Genomic DNA, 18,957 nt, shown 5'->3' with positions numbered 1-18,957 from the left:
CCCCCTTGGTGTCCTCTGACCACAGCCCCTGTTAGGTGACAAGGTGTGATCACTCCAGCCACGAGGTTCACCCTCCCTCCTTGACCCCGGGAAAGCTGGTGCACTGAGTGAGAGAAATGAGGAATTCCCTTCTCTAAAACTAGATGCATGAGGTATCTCCATGCCCTCTTTTGAGGGGTGCCCCAACACCAGCTCCCCTTTCAGGGCTGGCATTGATCTTTATTCTGGGGTATGGGAAGTTGCCTTTGCTTGAGTAAGGGCAGGAGGAGTAGGGACAACCCGCCTGCTCCTGAGGCAAGGGGAGGCTGCAACCTGCTGGGGTTTATTTCCAGGAACCCATCAGTGCTGCAGTGTAAGGGCTGAACTCCAAAGCCTGCATAGATTTCCTTTCTAAGATGCAGGAGTTTAGTGTTGAGCCTTCTTGGTCATCGTTAGTTGTTTATAGGTGGTAGTTTGGGTGTTTTGGTACCGCACAATCTCTGGTTTCACTATTTTCAAAGGTTCTTGGTTTGTCCAGTACTTTCTTTGTTTTGCTTTCATGCTTTCAGTTTTATTATCACGTTTGCAAATTGCTTTTGTACAAATCAGTGTAGGGCATAGTCATGTAACTCTCCTTTGCTCAAGATGCTCTACAATTTTTTAGCATTCATCTGCAACTTGGCTTCAAGATTTTGCCTATATTAATACTGCAATGAAAGGAAGTCAGTGTGCAATCCCAGCTGTTATCATCAACATAGGGCTCTGAATATTTAAGTTTACTTGAAAGCCTCCTTTTACACTTATGCAAAAAACATTAATATAGTAGAAGAATTAAGAATCTCACTTTCCATTTCAATCATTTAATTCCAAGAATTTTAAGCTAGCATTAAAATCCTTTCCTTATCACACCAGAGCCACATTCATATTTAGGGTATTTATTGATAATTAAAAATACTAAGATCCTAATCACTCGCATAAAAATAATAACTCTGAATAATGCTGCATGACTGTCAGAGATGGAGGGAGAGATCCTCCTCCTCAGATGTCACATTACTCCAGTCATCATGGATCCAACAGGGATGGAAGGATTTTTCCCGAGCACTGGCCAAATCCCACGCGGAAGCCATTGCCCTGGCAGTAACCTAGGGCCAGAAAACAACAGACAGCTTGTTCTGAGAGAGGAGGAGCAGTAGGATTTTACCAGGAATAAAAGTGAATAAAGGCATAGAGAGACCAAAACCAAGTGGAAACATTTCAGAAATGCAATGAGGGGTAAAATCAAGAAGAGTTCAGGTAGCCCAGGAATATGTAAAAAAGGAAAAAGAAGCACAAAATGAAAACCATTGCAATAGTGAGTTAATAGTTCAGTGAACTGATCAAAGACCAAACAAGATGTGTAACATTCCTGTTTTCAAACCTAACTTGCAGCATCATCACTCTAACTGGCAGGCTGATTCGCTGCCTGGCCCAGCCTTGCAATAAATCAAGTAAATCTGGATTCTCTTTCTGCAGCATTAGGACTGCTCCTGGGAGATCAAGATGCTTATGGCCAGAAAGATGAACATTAAACCCCCACAAAGTGCAGGACCCGCCCTTACAGAATCTGTTTTGCTTGCTAAAATCAAGTAGTTTAGTTCCATGAGAAACTCAGCATCTGACTCAAAATACTCATTTATCCTCTATTACATAAACAGGCACTGAAGATCTGCTGACTGCTGCTGAACTTACCAGACTGTGACAACATCTCTAACTACAGGATGATTCAATCTCTCCCTACTCCTGCGTGATGGGAGGGATGACATTAGGACAGAGATGCCGCAGCGCCTCTAGTTGCTATGGGCCAGCTGAACGGCTCCAGAAACAGCATCCACTAGTAAAGCCGCAGGTGAAGGAGGGGAGGGGACACAGCCAGGGGATTCTAGCCCATCCTGGAAGACTATTCTCGGAAGAAACAGCTGAGAAGACCTACCGTAGCCCTCCACCACAACAGCTGATCAAAGGAGGGACACACGTGGAATATGCTGCATTTTAAGGACTGATTTTCACAGTTAGAGATGGATTTTCCTGAAATAATGGAATACATCATCTTCTGTGCATGTGATAAAAAGCATCTGCCTTTGAGAAGCCAAGAGGGAGCTGAACAGAACAGACCTCAACCTTAATTCCCATCCTTAGCACGGATCAGTGGAAACCTCCTCCAAGGAAGAGGAGGGTGGGTGGCTCAGGCCACAGGGCAGCCAAAGTTATTGCAGCATGAGGACAGACCCTGCCAGCACTAACCAACCACGCAGCTCTCACAGCCAGGCTGAAATGAAGTGTTTCCAAGGACAGCAGTGTCTGTAAGTGCTTGAGTAACAGCCTGCCCACAGACACCACCTCAGTATCTGCTGGGTAATCCCCATTTGTAAGCAATACTGGAGCAAGATGCTTGCTTTAAGGCTCAGCTCAATTTTCATTTGTTTCATTAGGCTTCATTGCCAGCTTTCCTTTGAGCGCCAGCTTATTATTTCAGCCCAGTTTAGTTATCCTCGCTGTCAACTACGATTTAGAGCAGTACCAAGGAGCAGCACATTTAATAAAGCAAGCTCTGTCTTGCCAGCACAGCAGAGTGCCAAGGAGCTAGAGCGATATTTGCAGCTGGCTGCAGCACATCATCAGCAACCCTTCCCTCCCAATGCTCCCTTCCTGAGATGCACTGCTTGGGAAAAATATATTTCTCTCATTTTACGTGTTAGGGCTCTGAAACAGCTCCCACAAGGGGAACGAGAACACAAAGTTGAAATAGGAGACTAGAAATTATGGGTTGGGCATTTGGCAAGAGATAATGGGAGGGGATGCAATAGCACTATCCCTGCCTCAAGGGTGCTTTAAGGCACTGGACCTGCTATGCATCACCAAATAGGAGGAGATCCCAAACTGTCCCATCAGCCCCAGAAGCACTTGACTCTCATGAATGGCCCGATGCCCTGATCACTACAATCACAAACTGCTGCTACTGTAAAATAGCCCAGCAGACTGATGAACATAAGATTGTCCCACTGGGGCAACGGTGCCTTCATCCACTTTAACAACAATGCCATCTTGCCATCTTTAAAGATTAAAGACATTCAGGATTTAATTTATTTAAGTAGCATAGCTTGTTCTGGACATGAAGAACAGCATGGGTCACGGTCTAGTCCCATTTAGCCCTCAGTTTGCCACCTTGTGCCAGCAGCTCCCAAATTGCAAGGTGCTCATTGCCAATAAGGATGTCAGCATGTAACTCCAAAGGGACGATAATAATCTCTAGCTGTACCCTAATTTGGGGCTCCTGGCATAGTTACTGGAGGCAGATCTGCAGCTCTGAAGGGCATATGGTACTCTGAATTGCTGGAGGAGTGTCTCTCTGCACTGAATGTATAAGAAACCTGTGGAGAGCAGCATCAGATGCCTACTTGTTGCAGCATGAGTAGTCACTCAGTGATAGGGAGGCTAAAGGATGTTAGAGATGTTGGGGACTCCTCAGTTTCATCACCTGCAGCTCTCTCCAGCACATCTCAATCTCTGGTTGCCTCAGCATCTGCCTCTGCAAAACTGGCAGCACCATGGCAGAAACATGATTTTCAAAGCTATTGCATAGGCTGCCAGACGTGCTCCACATGCAAACTTGGACTGTGACGGCAACAGCACAACTACATCTAGTCCCAGGATATTCTTGCCCATAATGCAAATGTACCTCCATTGTCCCCTTAGCACTCACACACAGGCACAGCAAGATCCTTAAGTACTTAGCAAAGCTAATAATCTAGTTCAGACAGCATTTATGGCAGGGAAATTACTATCCACCTGCTTTTGTCTCCTGACAGGTCGTTCCTGACAGGAAAGGAGTTAGAAACAACTGTGCTTGTGTGGCAGGTATGTACAGAACAGCCCATCTCCCCACCAGGCTCTTACGCTGCTGGCATTAATCTATGGGAATGTGTCCTTGGTGCAGTGTGAGAGCAGTTGTTCAGCCATTACCTGTCAAAATGATTTCATCTCCATCCTGCAGGAATTTACGAGACTGTCCACTGCCAAGAGGGATTTCTTTTGTTCCATTCCAGGACAGCTCCAGCATGGAGCCAAAGCTCTCTGGCTCCTGCAGCAAGAGTTCAAAAACAAACAAACAACTTTTTAGTGTCTGTCCTGCTGCTAAGCTACTTGCTGCTGGAAGGAGACACACATTAGCTCTAATGAACAGGGGTTTGCTGTTGGTTTAATTCATGGATATGTAGGCTTGTTTTCCTACTTTTGCATTTTAATTGCTTGCTTGCTATAAGCTGTCATGCTTACAGATGTGTGTTTAACATACTGCTAAACCCTATAGAAGTAGTTTGGGTCTGCTACAGAAACAAATGGAAACAAGATGAGGGCTCATATACAAATCAGTGCTTTTATGTAGTCACGTTTTGGATTTTTAATTACATTTTGTTCTTCGGAAGAACAAAGCTGGAGAGTGTTTGCACGTCTTTAATGTCAATCTGTAGTACAATAGTTTAAAGGAAGCAAAAAGCACTTCAGAAATGCTCAGAATGGAAGTGCAGGTATCTCAGATTAGAAACAACTTACTTGAGGATGTCTTTCAGGCAGCACGAACAGGATTTATAGTTGATGTTTCAGAAAATACAAGTTACCCATACACTGCAACAATTGTCCCCATGGCAGTTCATGAGAAATAACAGCTCATGAAGTTAGCTCCATTAGAGAAACTAGAAGTTATATCCGTGCACCTTCTACATTCTTTTCAGAAATCAGAAAGCTGCATTTCATAGAGTGTAAATGGGCCATGTGGATGCTTGTGCACAGAAACTGATTTACGTCTGTAGTATAACAGTTCTTAGGGAAAGAAGTACAGGAAAGATTAAAACTCAAAAGCAATGAAAGACCCACCACTTCTCAGTGCGATTTTGGGGCTACCAAAGCAGCAGCTTGGGAAAGAACTGCAGAGATTTTCATGGCTGCTCAAATCAAACAGACCCAAAGCCCCACTCAGTCTGTTTTGGGTTGCTGGCCAGTTCTCAGTGACTGTCACCATTTAAACACTCACGGGTCCACTGATTGTGCCGGAGGCCAGGAGATCTCCAGGTCTGAGGTTGCACCCATTGACTGAATGATGAACCAGCTGCTGCTTCATGGTCCAGTACATGTGCTGGAGGAAGGAGGAAGAAGAAGCTAAACAGGGAAGGACAAACCCCTCTGCTGTGCCGTTAGGCTATGCAGAATATACTGCATTCACAGGATGATGCTGATAAGACTCTCCCTACAGAAAAGTTTTCTTATTTAATCAGGAATCTTCTCAGTAGTTACTGTAGCCTGGCTGATTGCTTTCTAAATGATGATCAGGAGCTGCTACTTGCATAGAAAACACATATTTTAACATGCAATTTGGTCCCTTAAAAGTTCTTTTCTTTCAGTTGGATGTTATTTCTTCTCCTCCTCCTCTTCCTCTTTAAGACCAGCACTGCTGACCCAGGATCCATTATTAAGTCCAGTATTTTCATGGCTTTATAGAAAATTCTCCTTATTACCTATTTGCTGACTACTGATTTACTGATTAAGGAAACTGCTATGCAAAGAACCAAATGTGAATATAAAATTGACTGAGAAATCCTGCAGCTGGTACATATACCTCCTGGCTTCAATCAGTCTGTAAAGGCAGAGCCCTCACATTCCTTTGCCTATCACTTCTCCACTTTCAGCTCTCCCTGCCACATGAGCATACAACTTGAGATGCTCCAAGCACTATAAAACAAGCAGCAGAAAGAGCTGCACAATTCATCAGAGCTCGAGCACTCAGGTGTTTCCACCTCAATAGGGATAAATTATCACCACCCTCCACTCTTTTCCCTCCATCCCCTATGCACACATGCATCAGGTCTGATCTTCAGCTAAAGCAAAAATCAGTGTTGGAAATTGCCTAAGGCTGGAGCTGATGGCATCAGCAAGATTTCAAACAAATAAAAGATAGTGGAGTTTTACCTTGAAATTGGATTTGCATATAGTAGCTGGCATGCTCATTCCTTCTCCTGCAGAAAATACAAAATAAGGAACAGAAAAGCAATTTGTTTGTGTTGGATGAGCTATGTTAGAGTCTTTTATTTTACAGATGGATGGAGAGGTCTTTTATCATTGTGATCCCTAGCAAAAAACAAGTAATGACATTTTCTATTGATAGGAAGGCCAGCATTTCATAGAAAACAAGTGTGTGGATGGCACCAAGCTGCCCATTTCCTCCTCTGCTCTACCTCAGGAGCAATACCTGGACCTACCGGTCAGCAGGGCCATGAGCTGGGTTAACATCTGAATACCACATACCTCTGCTCTTCCCATGCCCTGCGTACCCCTGCGCTTGCAGGCAAAGCCCAGAGGGACACTCCTCATCATGAGCTGATCACCTGGGAGGCACTCTGTGATTCCCTCCTCAGCACATTGCTGCATGGCTAGTGGGGAGGAGAGCTTTGCCTCTTTCTCTGACAGAGGCACTCTGGGCACAGATGGAAACAGAACAGTACAGAGCCAAGAGCAAACTGTTTGAAATATGTGGTGGTTCAGCATCCCTTAAATGTCAATTTCACCTTTATAACCCACTCGGCATTGCTGTACCTTTAATAGCAACAAAGAGCTTGATGTCAAAAGTGTAGGGTTCTTTATCCTGAAGGTAGGGCAGTGGCTTGGGATCCTAAAAGCAAATAAAGGCATCACAGTCTAGGCAAACAGAAAGGAAAAATTCCACAAGTCATCCCAATGACTTTTTCTTTAACCAGCCTGTGCTGCACACCCCATTTACCTCACCATTGTTACTGCTCAGATTATTGGTTTCATGCACATGCTTTTAAAGACCTTTCTAAACAGATGGATTCTATAGAACCCAATTCCTTTTTCTGTACTTTGGCTCCAAAAGCCCTCTCCATCACTACGGCGTGGATGCTAATCCAAAACAAACACACTGCTAATACACCTTTGCTCTGTGCCTGCACAGAGAAGATGGTGAGTTCTCTGCAAGACTCTTTATTATCTTTTTCAATCTTAACTAAACATCTACATAATACAGACATCTGGAAATCCTTGAACAAAGTGTTTTGGCTTGAATCCACTCTCTCCACTGCTTGCTGGATGCTAAAGTGCTACCGAATGCTAACAAGAAGCTCTCTGATCAGTTTATTTCAGGTGTTTAAAGGAGCTGATTTTTCTGCCCTGCTCAAGCAGGCAGGATGACAGCTCAGGGCACCCTGTGCCAGCACCAGTGACATGAATGAGAATTTGAACTGAGGGGGCTCAGCGTGCCTTTATATGTGTGGAAGCAGGGTCACACTTGTAAACTCTATGAAGAAAGTGCTTGGCAGTGATTTCTCCTGATGGGACCTACCAGTTTTGCGGACATTTTCCTAGCTCTGCTTTCCCTTTATTTCAACCCTTTCTCTTGCTAACCTGGACAGGGTTTGGCAACACGAATGGCATGAGAGCTTCCATGGTAACAACCCAAGGGGAGATGGTTGTGCCAAAGCTCTTGCCCAGGAAGGGACCCAGAGGAACATATTCCCATTTCTGGATGTCACGAGCTGGGAAGAGAAAATTCAAAGCAATGCTATTAGACATATCCTAGGAGTTACACAGAAATCACCACCAGTGAAAGAGCAACACGGATTGCAAATGCTATCACCACCCTTTTCTAGCCATTGGGCCCAAATCCTGGTTTAAATCCATCCCTTTCAGGCCCTCAAAACAATTCTCTTAGATCAATTAGATTAGGAAGAAAAGCAGCAATTAAAATGAGTCAGGCCATCCCTATATAACCAGTATTTTCATCCCCAGTTTAGTTAATGCTTTTACACCCAGCTAATGGTCTGTGCCAGACACAGGGCAAATTTCAACTAGTTAAATCTATGCAGAGACCAAGGGATTTGTTATTGCCAAATCCTTTTCTTACTCCTGACACTGGAATCAATCTTCTGTTGGAATCACCATGCTTATGGCTTCTCCATCCCTGCCCAGAAGAAACTAGACTAGGTATTAGCTCTTTCATAAGTAAATAAATCTTCATTAGGCAGCAGTTTCTAGTTCTACTGATTGATCAAAGATGGATTGAGACAGAGCCTGAGACATGCGGACAGCATTTCATTTTCATCCCTTTCAGTTGCACCCAGTGTTTTCAATGATCACTATTCGACTGTTAAAATATATCATTTATCCCTATCTAAGGTTTCCCATGACGCTGTAACCCCCTCTCCAGGCAGACTTCCGCAGCACCGGTTACCGCTCCAGTCGTTCATAAGGACCATCCCGAAGATGTGCTCCTGGGCTCTGCTGATCGGAATCGGCTCCCCATGCTTGTTTCCAGGACCTACAAAGAACGCCTGAAATTGAAAAGCAAAATACTGATTAAAGAAGGTTTTGAAGCTAAAACTCTTCACTGCACAGAGGGTTACAGGCACAAGCAACAGAGGCAGGATGCGTAAATGCATCATTTACCAGACACAATTAGTTGTAGCTGCCCCATCCCTGGCAGTGTTCAAGGCCAGGTTGGACACAAGGGCTTGGAGCAACCTGCTCTACTGGGAGGTGTTTTTGTCCATGGCAGGGGGTTGGAACTAGATAAGCTTTAAGGTCCCTATCAACCCAAATCAGTCTGTGATTCTATGAAAGCCCATGTCCTACTTCCTCTTTCTCCCCCTCCATGAAGCTGGCAAGCTTGAAACACTTAAGAGCACTGTGTTGCTAAGAGATAGTCATTATACAAGGGCACAACATTGTCAAAACACAGGAGCAAAAATGGTCCCTCCTAATTACAATCTGGGTGCAGAACAGGTTTGCCCACTGAAATTACTTTGTTTGCTGCAGACATTGAACAGGAAAGTTTAAAGTCATCTGAGGGCATGGTGAACGTGCTGGAGCCTGTCATGACAGTGGGGAAGAGGCAGGTAGAGAAATGTGCCCACTAAGTACAACAGGTCATGAACTGGGTGCCTGCACTTGCTCCCTTGGAAAAGGTATAGCCCGAGCATGTGGCAGAAAACTCTGCAGGGAATCTCAGTTGTTTCTTTCTGCCAACAATATGGAATTTTTTGATTCCAAAGCTTCCATCAGTCTAAATCCACTCTCACAGCAGCCAGCAGTAAAATTCAGGCTGCAAAGCAGAGGTATGTCAGCACCTCATGTAGCCAACTTGATGGTACTGCCTCCCTCTTTATAGCATTGATCTGCAAAGCATACAGCATTAAAGGCTTTCGCTTCATTTTTAGTACCATTTCTTTTAATATTAGACTTCTTCCACCTTTTTTTTTAAGGGAAGACATGAGGAATAAACCATATGAAAATGATATAAATCACATAAATAACAATGAACAATCCTATAAAATTCCTTCTGGACCACACTAAGCCACAAGAAGATGCACCTTCCAAAGATGTTTTGTTACAGCATCCACAGCACAGGTTCCATCTTTCCATCCAGAAGGATGAGGAATTTGAATCACAAGAACTCACAGCTTCCTCTGCCCTAGACCCATGGCGCAGACAGCATGCACTTCCAAAATTCCCAGTGTCCATTAAAAGATCCTGGCTGCAGTGCCAAGGTAGCAGATAACCACGTAACAGACTGCGGTGTCTGATAAAAAGAATCACTCCTGTCTGCTTCCAGACTGCTGCAGTAGTGCTCAGATTTGGCCAGACGAGCTGTTTCCAGCCCAAAAGCCGTATTAGCAAACCACTCAGTGAGCTAATACACTCTGCAACTCATCAGAAGGGAACGTTTCCCCCATAGAAATCTTTATCACCTGCTGCACAGGATGCTCAGAGGGAAACACAGGAATGGACCTTATGAGACATCAATTTTACAAGAAGATAAACCTAACTTTTCTTCCCTATTTCTATCTTAATGTTTTTCAATGGTACAGAAAAAGGCACCCCATCTTACCATTTCTAACTCAATATCCAGACGCTTACATGCACCAAACACTGGAGGTTTATCTGTGGGTAGAAGAAAAGGCATTTTAAGATAGCGAGGTAGGTAGGGAAACAAAAGCATGAGCCAGAAGAAATAGAGCAGCTGGTGCTGCCTGGCATGCAACGACAAGATGGACTTAAGGCCTTTCTCTTGCCCTGACCCTAGGATGAGCTTTAGACAAAGCATCCCAGACCCTTCCTCTCCACCACTCCATGATGTGGAGGAAAGATAAAAGATAAAAAATAAGAAGCCCATAAAAAGCCCATGGACTCACCATTGTCAGGTCTCATTTGCCCCACAGGTCTCCGGATGGGCGTCCCAGACACCACAACAGACGATGCCCGGCCATGATAACCGACAGGTAAGTGCAGCCTTGTGAAAGAGCATCACAGAGCATGGGTCAGCTGTAACCATTGCCACCAGCAGCAATTTGGGGTGGAAACACCATCAGGGTGCGAGGAGAGAGCTCTGCATAGATGGGCATGGACATTTGCACCTTACTTGCTCTGATATAAAGAATTAAGTGAACTATAATCCAAAGCCATGTAGCAGTCTCAATGCACTTCTGTGCCACTGCTCCACTTAATTCCTTGGAGCTTAAACCCAGCTTCCTTGTCGCTCAGTAAAACCAATTTCTTAGGTAAATCTGCCTTTGAACCAGAGAGCTGCAACAGTAATTGGTGTGGCTGCTGCAACGAAATGCAGTGCAGACTCAGCTAAGGCTGGGGAAATGTGATTTTCAGCTCTGGTATCAAACTCTTGACAGCACAGATTCTCATCCGCTGTGAACTGAAATCAGTATTTTCCTGAAAGACTACTCAGATCTTTAAGAAATCCTACATATGTACAGATAAGCATGCAAAATAACGATGCACCAGAGAAAAACCTGCAGGACCCACCAGTTAGGCATCAAAGCATTGTCCTTCCCCCTGAACATGATCCCAACATTTGTGGCATGTTGGCGTGAAGAATAGAAGTCAGTGTAATCTCCTGTGTGGAAAGAAACCCATAAAATAGAGATCAATGGTAGGAAAGCCCCCCACCTGATAGGGCTAAAGCACATTGTACACTGCTGGCAATGAGAGGAGAAAGGGGGACAGCGAGAGCACTATTTAATATTTAAACATTAATGTTTTATGGAGCAATATTTAATATTACAAGCAAAGGGATGTAATTAATAGCATGAAGGTGGCCATTAACAGTTCACCTACAAATCTGCATACAAAACAGGCCTTTTTGTTGACGTTTCCAGTAGAAACAAGGCGGGAAGCGCAAGGGCATCAGGCACCAGCCCCTTTCCAGAGGGATCCGGTCCCGCTGCTCTCTGCCCGCGGTACCCGGGAGAGCACCGGCTCGTTCTCAGGACATCTGCTGCCCTCTGCCGCCATCCCGGCAAACAGCGTCCCACCGCCGGCCCACGGGAAACGGCGGCTTTAGGGAAAACTCCGCTGGGGAGGGGGCATTCACATTACGTGAGGTTGTTTTACAAGCACACTAAGTCACCCTGCAGCCCCTGCAGAGGTTACAGCCGGTGCCTGCAGGACACGCACGAATCATGGACAGCACAGAGCTGAATATTAGTGGAAACCTAAATCCCAGACTGATTTGGGTTGGAAAGCACCTTAAAGCTCATCCAGCTCCACCCCCCTGCCATGGGCAGGGCCAACTTCCACTAGACCCGGTTGCCCCAAAGCTTCCACTAGAGCAGGCTGCTCCAAGCCCCTGTGCCCAACCTGGCCTTGAACCCTGCCAGGGTTGGGGCAGCCACAGCTTCTCTGGACACCCTGTGCCAGCGCCTCAGCACCCTCACCATAAGGAACTTCTTCCTTATAGCTCATCTAAATCTCCCCTCTGTCAGGTTAAAGCCATACCCCCTTGTCCTGCCACTACCTGCTCTTGTACAAAGTCCCTCTCCAGATTTCTTGTTGGCCCCTTTAGGTATTGGAAGACTGCTCTAACTAACTTGTGGCTGCGTGACCCAGCCAATGCCATGCTGCCAGAGCAGTGCTCTCGTTCACAGCACTCACGAGTGTGAGGAGCCAGCCATGTTTTGACAAGATACGTTCAGCCTGACACTGTTTTCAGGAAGGCATCATGTCTATGGAAACCCATCACAGTTCCTTTGGGCCAAGCTGGACTTTGTCCCAAACCAAAGCTGTGCCCCAAAAAAGCCCAGTGGGAACAGGGCTGTGCTGGGAAACAGGCAAGTTCACATCCCTGCTCCTGCAAAGGTCACAGCCCTCGAGTGATTTTGATCAAGTTGGGTTGGGTCCAAACATAAATTTCTGCTAAAAACAGGGAAATGTTTATATAGCTATATGGATACATTAACTCCACAGCAGCCCATGATCTCATGGGAATGGAGGTATGACAGGAGATGCAGAGTAATAGTCTGGGAGTGGAGGCTTATGCTTGTCTATGAAGCTATGCCAGAGCTCTGCAAAGCTTTGGAAATCTGTGTTATTTTTTGATGGCAAACGGGGAAAATATTGGAAACTGAACAAATGTTTCCCCCCTCCCTCTAGTCACAGAGGCCTTTGGTGATGCCAATCTGATGACAAGAGTTATGGCGCACCAGACAACCCTGATGTAGTGAAAACTGCATCCAGGAATTTTCTGGTTGCTATTGAGCTTCCCCAGGCTTTTATTCTTCTGCCACAGACAGCACCTACCTTTCATTACACACAATAATCTACTTCTGGCTCCTGCAAAGCCCATTCCCTGTCACAGCTATGATCTGTCTGTCTGAGCAAACTGGAAATAAAGCAGCTTCTCCAGGTGGGAGCAAAGGGCAGCCCTGAACTGCGGAGACTCACCAATGTGGGCTGGCAGATGCATCGTTGCAGAAGTTTGAGGTACAAATGCTCTGAAACGGAAAACAATGACTTCAGCTCTCAGAAAACCTGCAGCTCTCACCCGTAAGAGGTTTATGAGCATGTAAGAGGCTGCTCTTTCTCCTCACTCCTTCCTTGAGTTTGCAAGATCTTGCAGAACAAAAGAACTTGCAGAAAAACTAAGACTGCACAAAGCTGCTGTTACTGGGATGGTTACGACCCAAGGAGCATCCACCAGGGTGCAGGTGGGGAGGGAGGCATGCTTGGGGCAAGCTGGCTGGCATCCCAAGGGGTGCAGAGACACACACCATGAACACAGCTGAGCATGTCTCTACTGCATGGAAAAGATGACTTTATGGTACATGGCTCTCAGGGTGCCTGATTCAAACTGCTGGGTCTGCTCAGGGAAGGTCCCTGCATCAAGCAGATGTTTTAGCCCTCTCCTGCACGTGTGTTCCCAAACCAATCCAGCAAAATAGGGAGGAATGACTCCTGCTTGCTGCTGGGCAGACACTTGCAGCACTCAAAGCACCACTCCAGACAAACAAGGTGTGTGATCAATGGACACACACACGTTTTCCATCAGTGAAGCACAGAGCAGGGTACAGCCCTCCCCACTCCTACACCACTGCACTGCCCCATATCTGAAGCCAATTTGTGACAACAGATTTGGGTTTAGCCAAGCCAGGTGGTTTCTGAGGAGCAACTGGGGTGTCTCCCCATGCCAGATGATGCTCGAGGCAGATCAGTGCTGGGGGAGGTGGGAGAGGTGGAATGGAGACCCTTTGTAGCCATGTCTTCTACCACGTAGCCATGGTGGAAAGGGATGTGGTCAGGGAGCCAGCCTGTCCCCACCCCTGCCCAGGTGACACCCCGGATCTGTGGGCACTTAAAGGATTAATCACAGATGTAATTACAAAGGAGAAGCTCTCCAAGTGCTCAAACTTCAGTTAATCCCCATGTCGGTGGCCGGTGGCCACACTGAGACCTTGGGTTTTGGTGCCTTGGATCACCGCGTGCTCCAGGTGACGCAGGGCAGAGCCGACAGGTCACTGTGCCCCGCAGCGACCCTCCGCTCCCTCACCTCCTCCGGAGCTCCGCGTTGTCCCTCAGGATCGGCTCTCCAGCCGACAACAGCCTCTGGAGGAAAGCCCTCGCCTCCGTCCACGCCGCACGGCCCAGCCCCATGAAGGCGTTCAGGGCTGGCTGACAGGCGACAGAGAGGTGGCACATACAAGAGCACGTTTTGGGTAACCTTCACACGCATGGAAGATGCCCTGTGCTTTCATCCCGGGGTTGGATGCCTGTGGGCTGGGTTACGTGGTGGTGGTTGTCCAGATTGCCCATCTTCCCTGTTTGTAACTGCCTGTGCTCCCTCCTCCCACCACAAGTCCTCTGAAGCAGGACCTGCTGCATGTTTGCACCATACCCCTCCTAACACCACATCAGACCTCAGCAGCTTTGCTGTCTCACTTAGCCACAACCAGAGGTCATCTGTGTTTAACTTTACCCTTGACCAACCTCCCTGTCATTAAAATCCCACCTGATTCCTTGCCATGAAAGGTTGAAGGCACAAGCGGGACTGAAGTGATGGCTAGGCTTTGTGTCAGAGCCCTGCATCACCAGTCTGATGAGACTTTCAGGAGAAACATCCTTTGGACCCCCAGTGCCTCTGCTGTCCTTGCTATGACAGTGAGATGAGGTTTCCCTGTAAGCAGATCCCACCTGATGACACATTTCCAGTTCACGTTCATTATCTCAACACAAGCTGCTAACATCTTGTATGGAATATTTCTAAAATCTGTGTGGAAATGAGAACAACAGACTGATAAATACCTGGTCAAAGACATGCTGGTGTTTGGCAAGAGCTGGTCCGTTGAACAGATGTTTTATGACACTGAGATCCAAAATCTGGTCTCCAATCGCTACCCCGAGCCTGTGCCTAGGCTGCAAAGAAGTGAGAGGAGTGGGGGAAGAGAAGTTTGTGCTTGTACCCACAAAGCCTCCAAAGAGGACATGTGGGAAGACAGTGACCACAGACAGTTTAATCCATCAAGGACAAGGGTCTGACATCACAGCAAATGACCATTAAAAGCTAGTTGATGAGACTGGCTGCTGAAAAGCATTGACTTGGAAGCAGAACATCACTGCAGACTCCCTGCAGACGGGTGCGAAAAAGGCTTCTCCTCACTCCCATTCTTTGGGGGAAGGAAGGGACAACAGGCAGAGGTTTCTTTCCCTGCTCCCTTTCTCCCAGAAGTATTTGCCCACCCCTCATTAACGAGCAGCATTAATAATCAGCCCATACACCTGAATTACACTGTGAAGCAGGAAAATGCTAGTCCTCCTTCTACATGCGGGGAAGTGAAGCAGATACACTGTGGGCAGAACTGATCTCATCCCTATAACCAGGTAACTGGAGAAAGAAAGAGACACTTCTGCACCGCAGCTCCTCCCCAGAGGATGAAGGGTGATCCAGACTCCCCTGCAACACCAGGAACGCAGCACATCTTGCTCAGCCACACTACTTCTATACCACACCAGATGAGGCTGCCCAGCAGAACCCGTCCTCTCATGCCACGCAAGGAGCCCACAACTTGCATGCAGATCTAGTCTAGATCCTCGCTGCAGGAACAGCATCCCACGTGCACGCTGCATTCACCACAGATGCAACCTCAGACACAAAGACCCCGTTCATCCACCGCAGCTCTGGCAGGGCCGGTGCCAAGCGCACGTGGAGCCGGCGGTGACAGCGCGGGAGCAGCACGGATGGTCCCGCTGCAACCCTGCCCCAGCTGTACGGGGCTATAAAAATGCTGCTGCATTCAGAGACCAGTTGCAATTATTGGTGCCCTTAGGCAAATAAAGGCAAATTTACCACAAAGGGAATAAGCACCTACAAAAATTCATGCTATTAAACCTGGTTTTTTAGCCTTTCATTTCTAATCAAGATTCCAAATGTGATAGTAAGTATTTATTCGGCAAACATTCCTGCAGAAAAACCTAAAGGTCATGCCAGGTTAATTTGTAACTGGGATAGTCAGGAATGACAAGAACTGCTGCAGCTTGAAATCATTAAGATATTGGGCTACTTTTAGAATGTTATTTTCCCCCATCATTTCCGTAAGTCCTCGCCTGTCTTTTCATCAAGTTTGAGTGAAGATGTTTTCTTCAGAGGACAGTTACTGGAGAAGGCAGAAAAATAATCCCAACTCGCTAGATAACAACACACACCCCTAGGAGGAGATTAAAGGAACCATCTCGGGTTTATCTTTGGAAAATGCCACATCAGAAGACACAATCTTCCGGTTTAAATTCTTGTTTTTAAACCTGCACAGATAAGCTGAGACAGCAGAAACGAGGAGATAATCATGAAGTTTCCTTGAGCAATGATAAATAAATCCTCCACTTTTTCCTTCCGAGATGTGGCTCTTGGCTCTTTTCCCTTTCTCCAGGACACATCGCCAGGGCTCCATCCCAGCAGGCACTCAGAGGTGTGAGGTTCAGCTGGGCTCAGTTCTCGTGAAAATGGGAATTGGAAGAAAGGTTGAACTGTATTTTCTTATGTGATCATAAAACATAAAGCCTGAAGCTGGCTCAACCCACAGCCTTTGGGCACAGCTTTCAACATAACACACTTTTACATGTTTGATGCATCACTGCATGAATGTACGCCAATAAAACACAATGGGTCAGCTGCAGAGACAGAAATTAAGCACCAATTTTGTGCCTTGGATTAATGCTTTTGCAGGCACCAAACTCGCCCAGAGCTGGTGACCAGACCAGAAGACAACATTCACTTGCAAATACAGTGTTTTCCATTCAGACTTGTGCCAGTTCCTGTTGTGTAAGAGGGACTGGGTGCTACAGAACTAACTGCAAATTAAAACATATATATATAATGTGCTTTTTTAAGGGTGATGGTGTGATTACACTCAGGCATGAAAATGAAGGGCTCAGTTACAAAAAAGTCCATCTGAACTGTGCTGTGCATCAACTTAGTGAAAGGCTCCAGCAGAGATTCAAAGATTTCACAAGCCAAAACCACACAACTACTGTACGCGTTAGCCAAAGTACTTCTCCTAAGTATCAATGCTTTTAAAGCAGCTTGATCAAAGCTTGATCAAAACAACCACATTAAGACAAAAGTTTTGCTGTCAAGTCAGGAAGCCCGTACAAGCATCTCAGGCTGGGAAGTTGGTTTTTCTCCCTAGTTGCTCCTACTCACTCAGAACAATCACAACACCCCAAGGGCAAAGTTTGCTGCTACTCACCTCCTCCTTGGTGGAGAAAACACCGTAAGGGAGATTTTGGAGAGGAAAATCCGAGTCCTTGTCTACCTGGATGAAAGACATGCTGAACACCAAGTGGCCCCTGCTCACGGAGGAGACCCCTACCTTCCGGCCTGCTACAGGCTTTCCTAGGAGGAAGATCCTCTCCAGATGTTGCAACATGAAGCACCAAACTCCACCCTCAATCCTCAGCCCCAAACCAATCCCTGATCCGTCTCCATCCCACCCCTCTGCCTGCTCCCTCTGGCAGCAGTTAATCAGTGCCAGAGGCTTTCCTGAGTCACCAGTCATTAACTGTTCCCAGCAAGGTAGGGAGAAACAGCCTCTTCCTCCTTTATAAACCCTCACATGGAGCTGAGGCCTTCTTTTACCAGGCACATCACTGCAGACAGCTCTAAGGCCAGAGGTAACTCCGCTCATCCACACGGAGTGGTCGCTTACATGCCAGAATGATGGTGATTTTGCCCACGGGGAGCAGCTCTTCCACCAGGTGCTCCACAACCCTTGGGAAGTTGCACAACTCGCACCTGAACCTGCACTTTGTGTGCTTTTTAGTTTTGAAATACTGCACCCGAGTCCTTCCATTTTCTCCAGGTAGTTCCAGCAGCTCAAAATCAGAGGTATCCATGCAACTAACCCCAAAGAGCAGGGAGTTTGGTCTGTTCCCAGCCCCAGCTTACCCCCCCCTGCAGGAGGAAATTCACTCATGTTCAGGAAAAATAGAAACCAACGAAGATATATCCTTGAAATGAGAACTGAATAGTGAAAACCACCCCTTTTCAATAAAAAGTCAGATGCCAGTGCCTGCCAAGCCAAAGAACTGGTTTCCTGCTCAACTTCTTTTGGCACAGAAGATTCGTTAGAAGAAATGCAGCAAGCTGTACAAGCAGATATTCAGTGTAAGATGACACAACAGCAGTGATGACAGCCCATCTGTGACAGCTCTTGTGGAGACACAAGTGCATGTGATGCTGTTTGAAAGGGGCTTATTTAAAAAACACAATGCCTAGCACAAACTTCTGTGTAATTCCTGTACCTATGGTACAACTCCATTCCACTGACTGCTAGAAATGTTTTTAAACACAGTGAAGACGTGCTTATTCCAAAAATGAAACAAAATCATCTTGAAAACATGTTTAAAATACACACTATGCATCTCAATAAGACAGCGTTCGTCAAGCCCTCTGCTGCAGTGTTGTAAATGTGCTGGTATTAATTAAGATGTTAAGCTGCTAACCTCAAGCTGATGACACAAAATACAAAGCTTCACTAGTTACCTCGGTTGAGCAGCAGATCAACCACCACGGTAACACAGAGCCAATGCCAAAGCAAATAAAGGGGACACACAATTCTGAAGTGAGGGAAAGATGTGTTTCCCCTTCTGAATGCAAGCTTATATATGAGGGCCACACACTCAGCACAAGCCAGGCCAAAGAAGGTTTATTAGATTGCTTTGAGAGTGACAGGTCTGGAAAGAGAATTGCCTGATGCTGATCTGCCTCACTGTTAGTACTGCCAAGGCGCTGCAAGGCAAGTTTCCTCTTAACTCTGCACAGTTATGCTTCCTACTGTATAATTGAGGCCCATAAAGTTGTTGGTTCATAATGCGAAGGGAGCATGTGAAGTCCAAAGGCAGTTGCTTTTCTTGTACCTTTTCTTCTTTCAATCCCTCAGATACCAGAAAATACACACAAGATGGGCTCCCCCTATTGTGAATTCTACAGTCTCCGCTTGGCCCAGAAGTACCACTGTCAGATGAAAGGCAGACTGGAAAGGAGGGCATGTAGGGGAGAGAAAAGAACACTTAGGAAGAAAGAGACTAGAAAGAGGGAAGAGGAAGGAGTCAAACTGAGAAGGATTAGAGAAGAGGGAAGTAGCAGCAAAGAGGAAAGCG

The 18,957-nt window shown here is 46.3% G+C and overlaps 1 protein-coding gene across 1 annotated transcript; it reads right to left on the bottom strand.

Annotated features, from left to right (window-relative positions):
- Positions 1-1,010: 1,010 nt before the first annotated feature.
- Positions 1,011-17,126, bottom strand: FAH (fumarylacetoacetate hydrolase (fumarylacetoacetase)). The gene is made up of 14 exons (XM_010020392.1): positions 17,046-17,126; positions 14,608-14,718; positions 13,856-13,977; positions 12,754-12,803; positions 10,837-10,927; positions 10,212-10,309; positions 9,908-9,960; positions 8,252-8,351; positions 7,426-7,556; positions 6,601-6,676; positions 5,977-6,023; positions 5,045-5,146; positions 3,979-4,096; positions 1,011-1,121 (listed from the first exon to the last, which is right to left on the bottom strand). Exons 1-14 carry the CDS (start codon positions 17,124-17,126, stop codon positions 1,042-1,044), a joined length of 1,260 nt encoding a protein of 419 aa, XP_010018694.1. The 3' UTR covers positions 1,011-1,041.
- Between the last annotated feature and the right edge of the window lie 1,831 nt (positions 17,127-18,957).

The sequence above is a fragment of the Nestor notabilis genome, unplaced genomic scaffold (assembly GCF_000696875.1).
Source record: "Nestor notabilis isolate BGI_N333 unplaced genomic scaffold, ASM69687v1 scaffold7528, whole genome shotgun sequence".
In the NCBI taxonomy this organism is placed as follows: Eukaryota; Metazoa; Chordata; class Aves; order Psittaciformes; family Psittacidae; genus Nestor; species Nestor notabilis.
The sequence above is the reverse complement of the archived record's forward strand: the minus strand, read 5'-3'. Positions and strand labels throughout refer to the sequence as shown.

Bases quoted from the DNA above. Each gene is read 5' to 3' on its own strand.
- FAH (XM_010020392.1), bottom strand. From the start codon at position 17,126: ATGTCTTTCATCCAGGTAGACAAGGACTCGGATTTTCCTCTCCAAAAT. The intron at 14,719-17,045 runs GTGAGTAGCAGC...ACTTCTTTGCAG, and splicing joins TTTTCTCCACCAAGGAGGAG to CCTAGGCACAGGCTCGGGGT. The intron at 6,677-7,425 runs GTTAGCAAGAGA...ATTTGCTTTTAG, and splicing joins TGTTGCCAAACCCTGTCCAG to GATCCCAAGCCACTGCCCTA.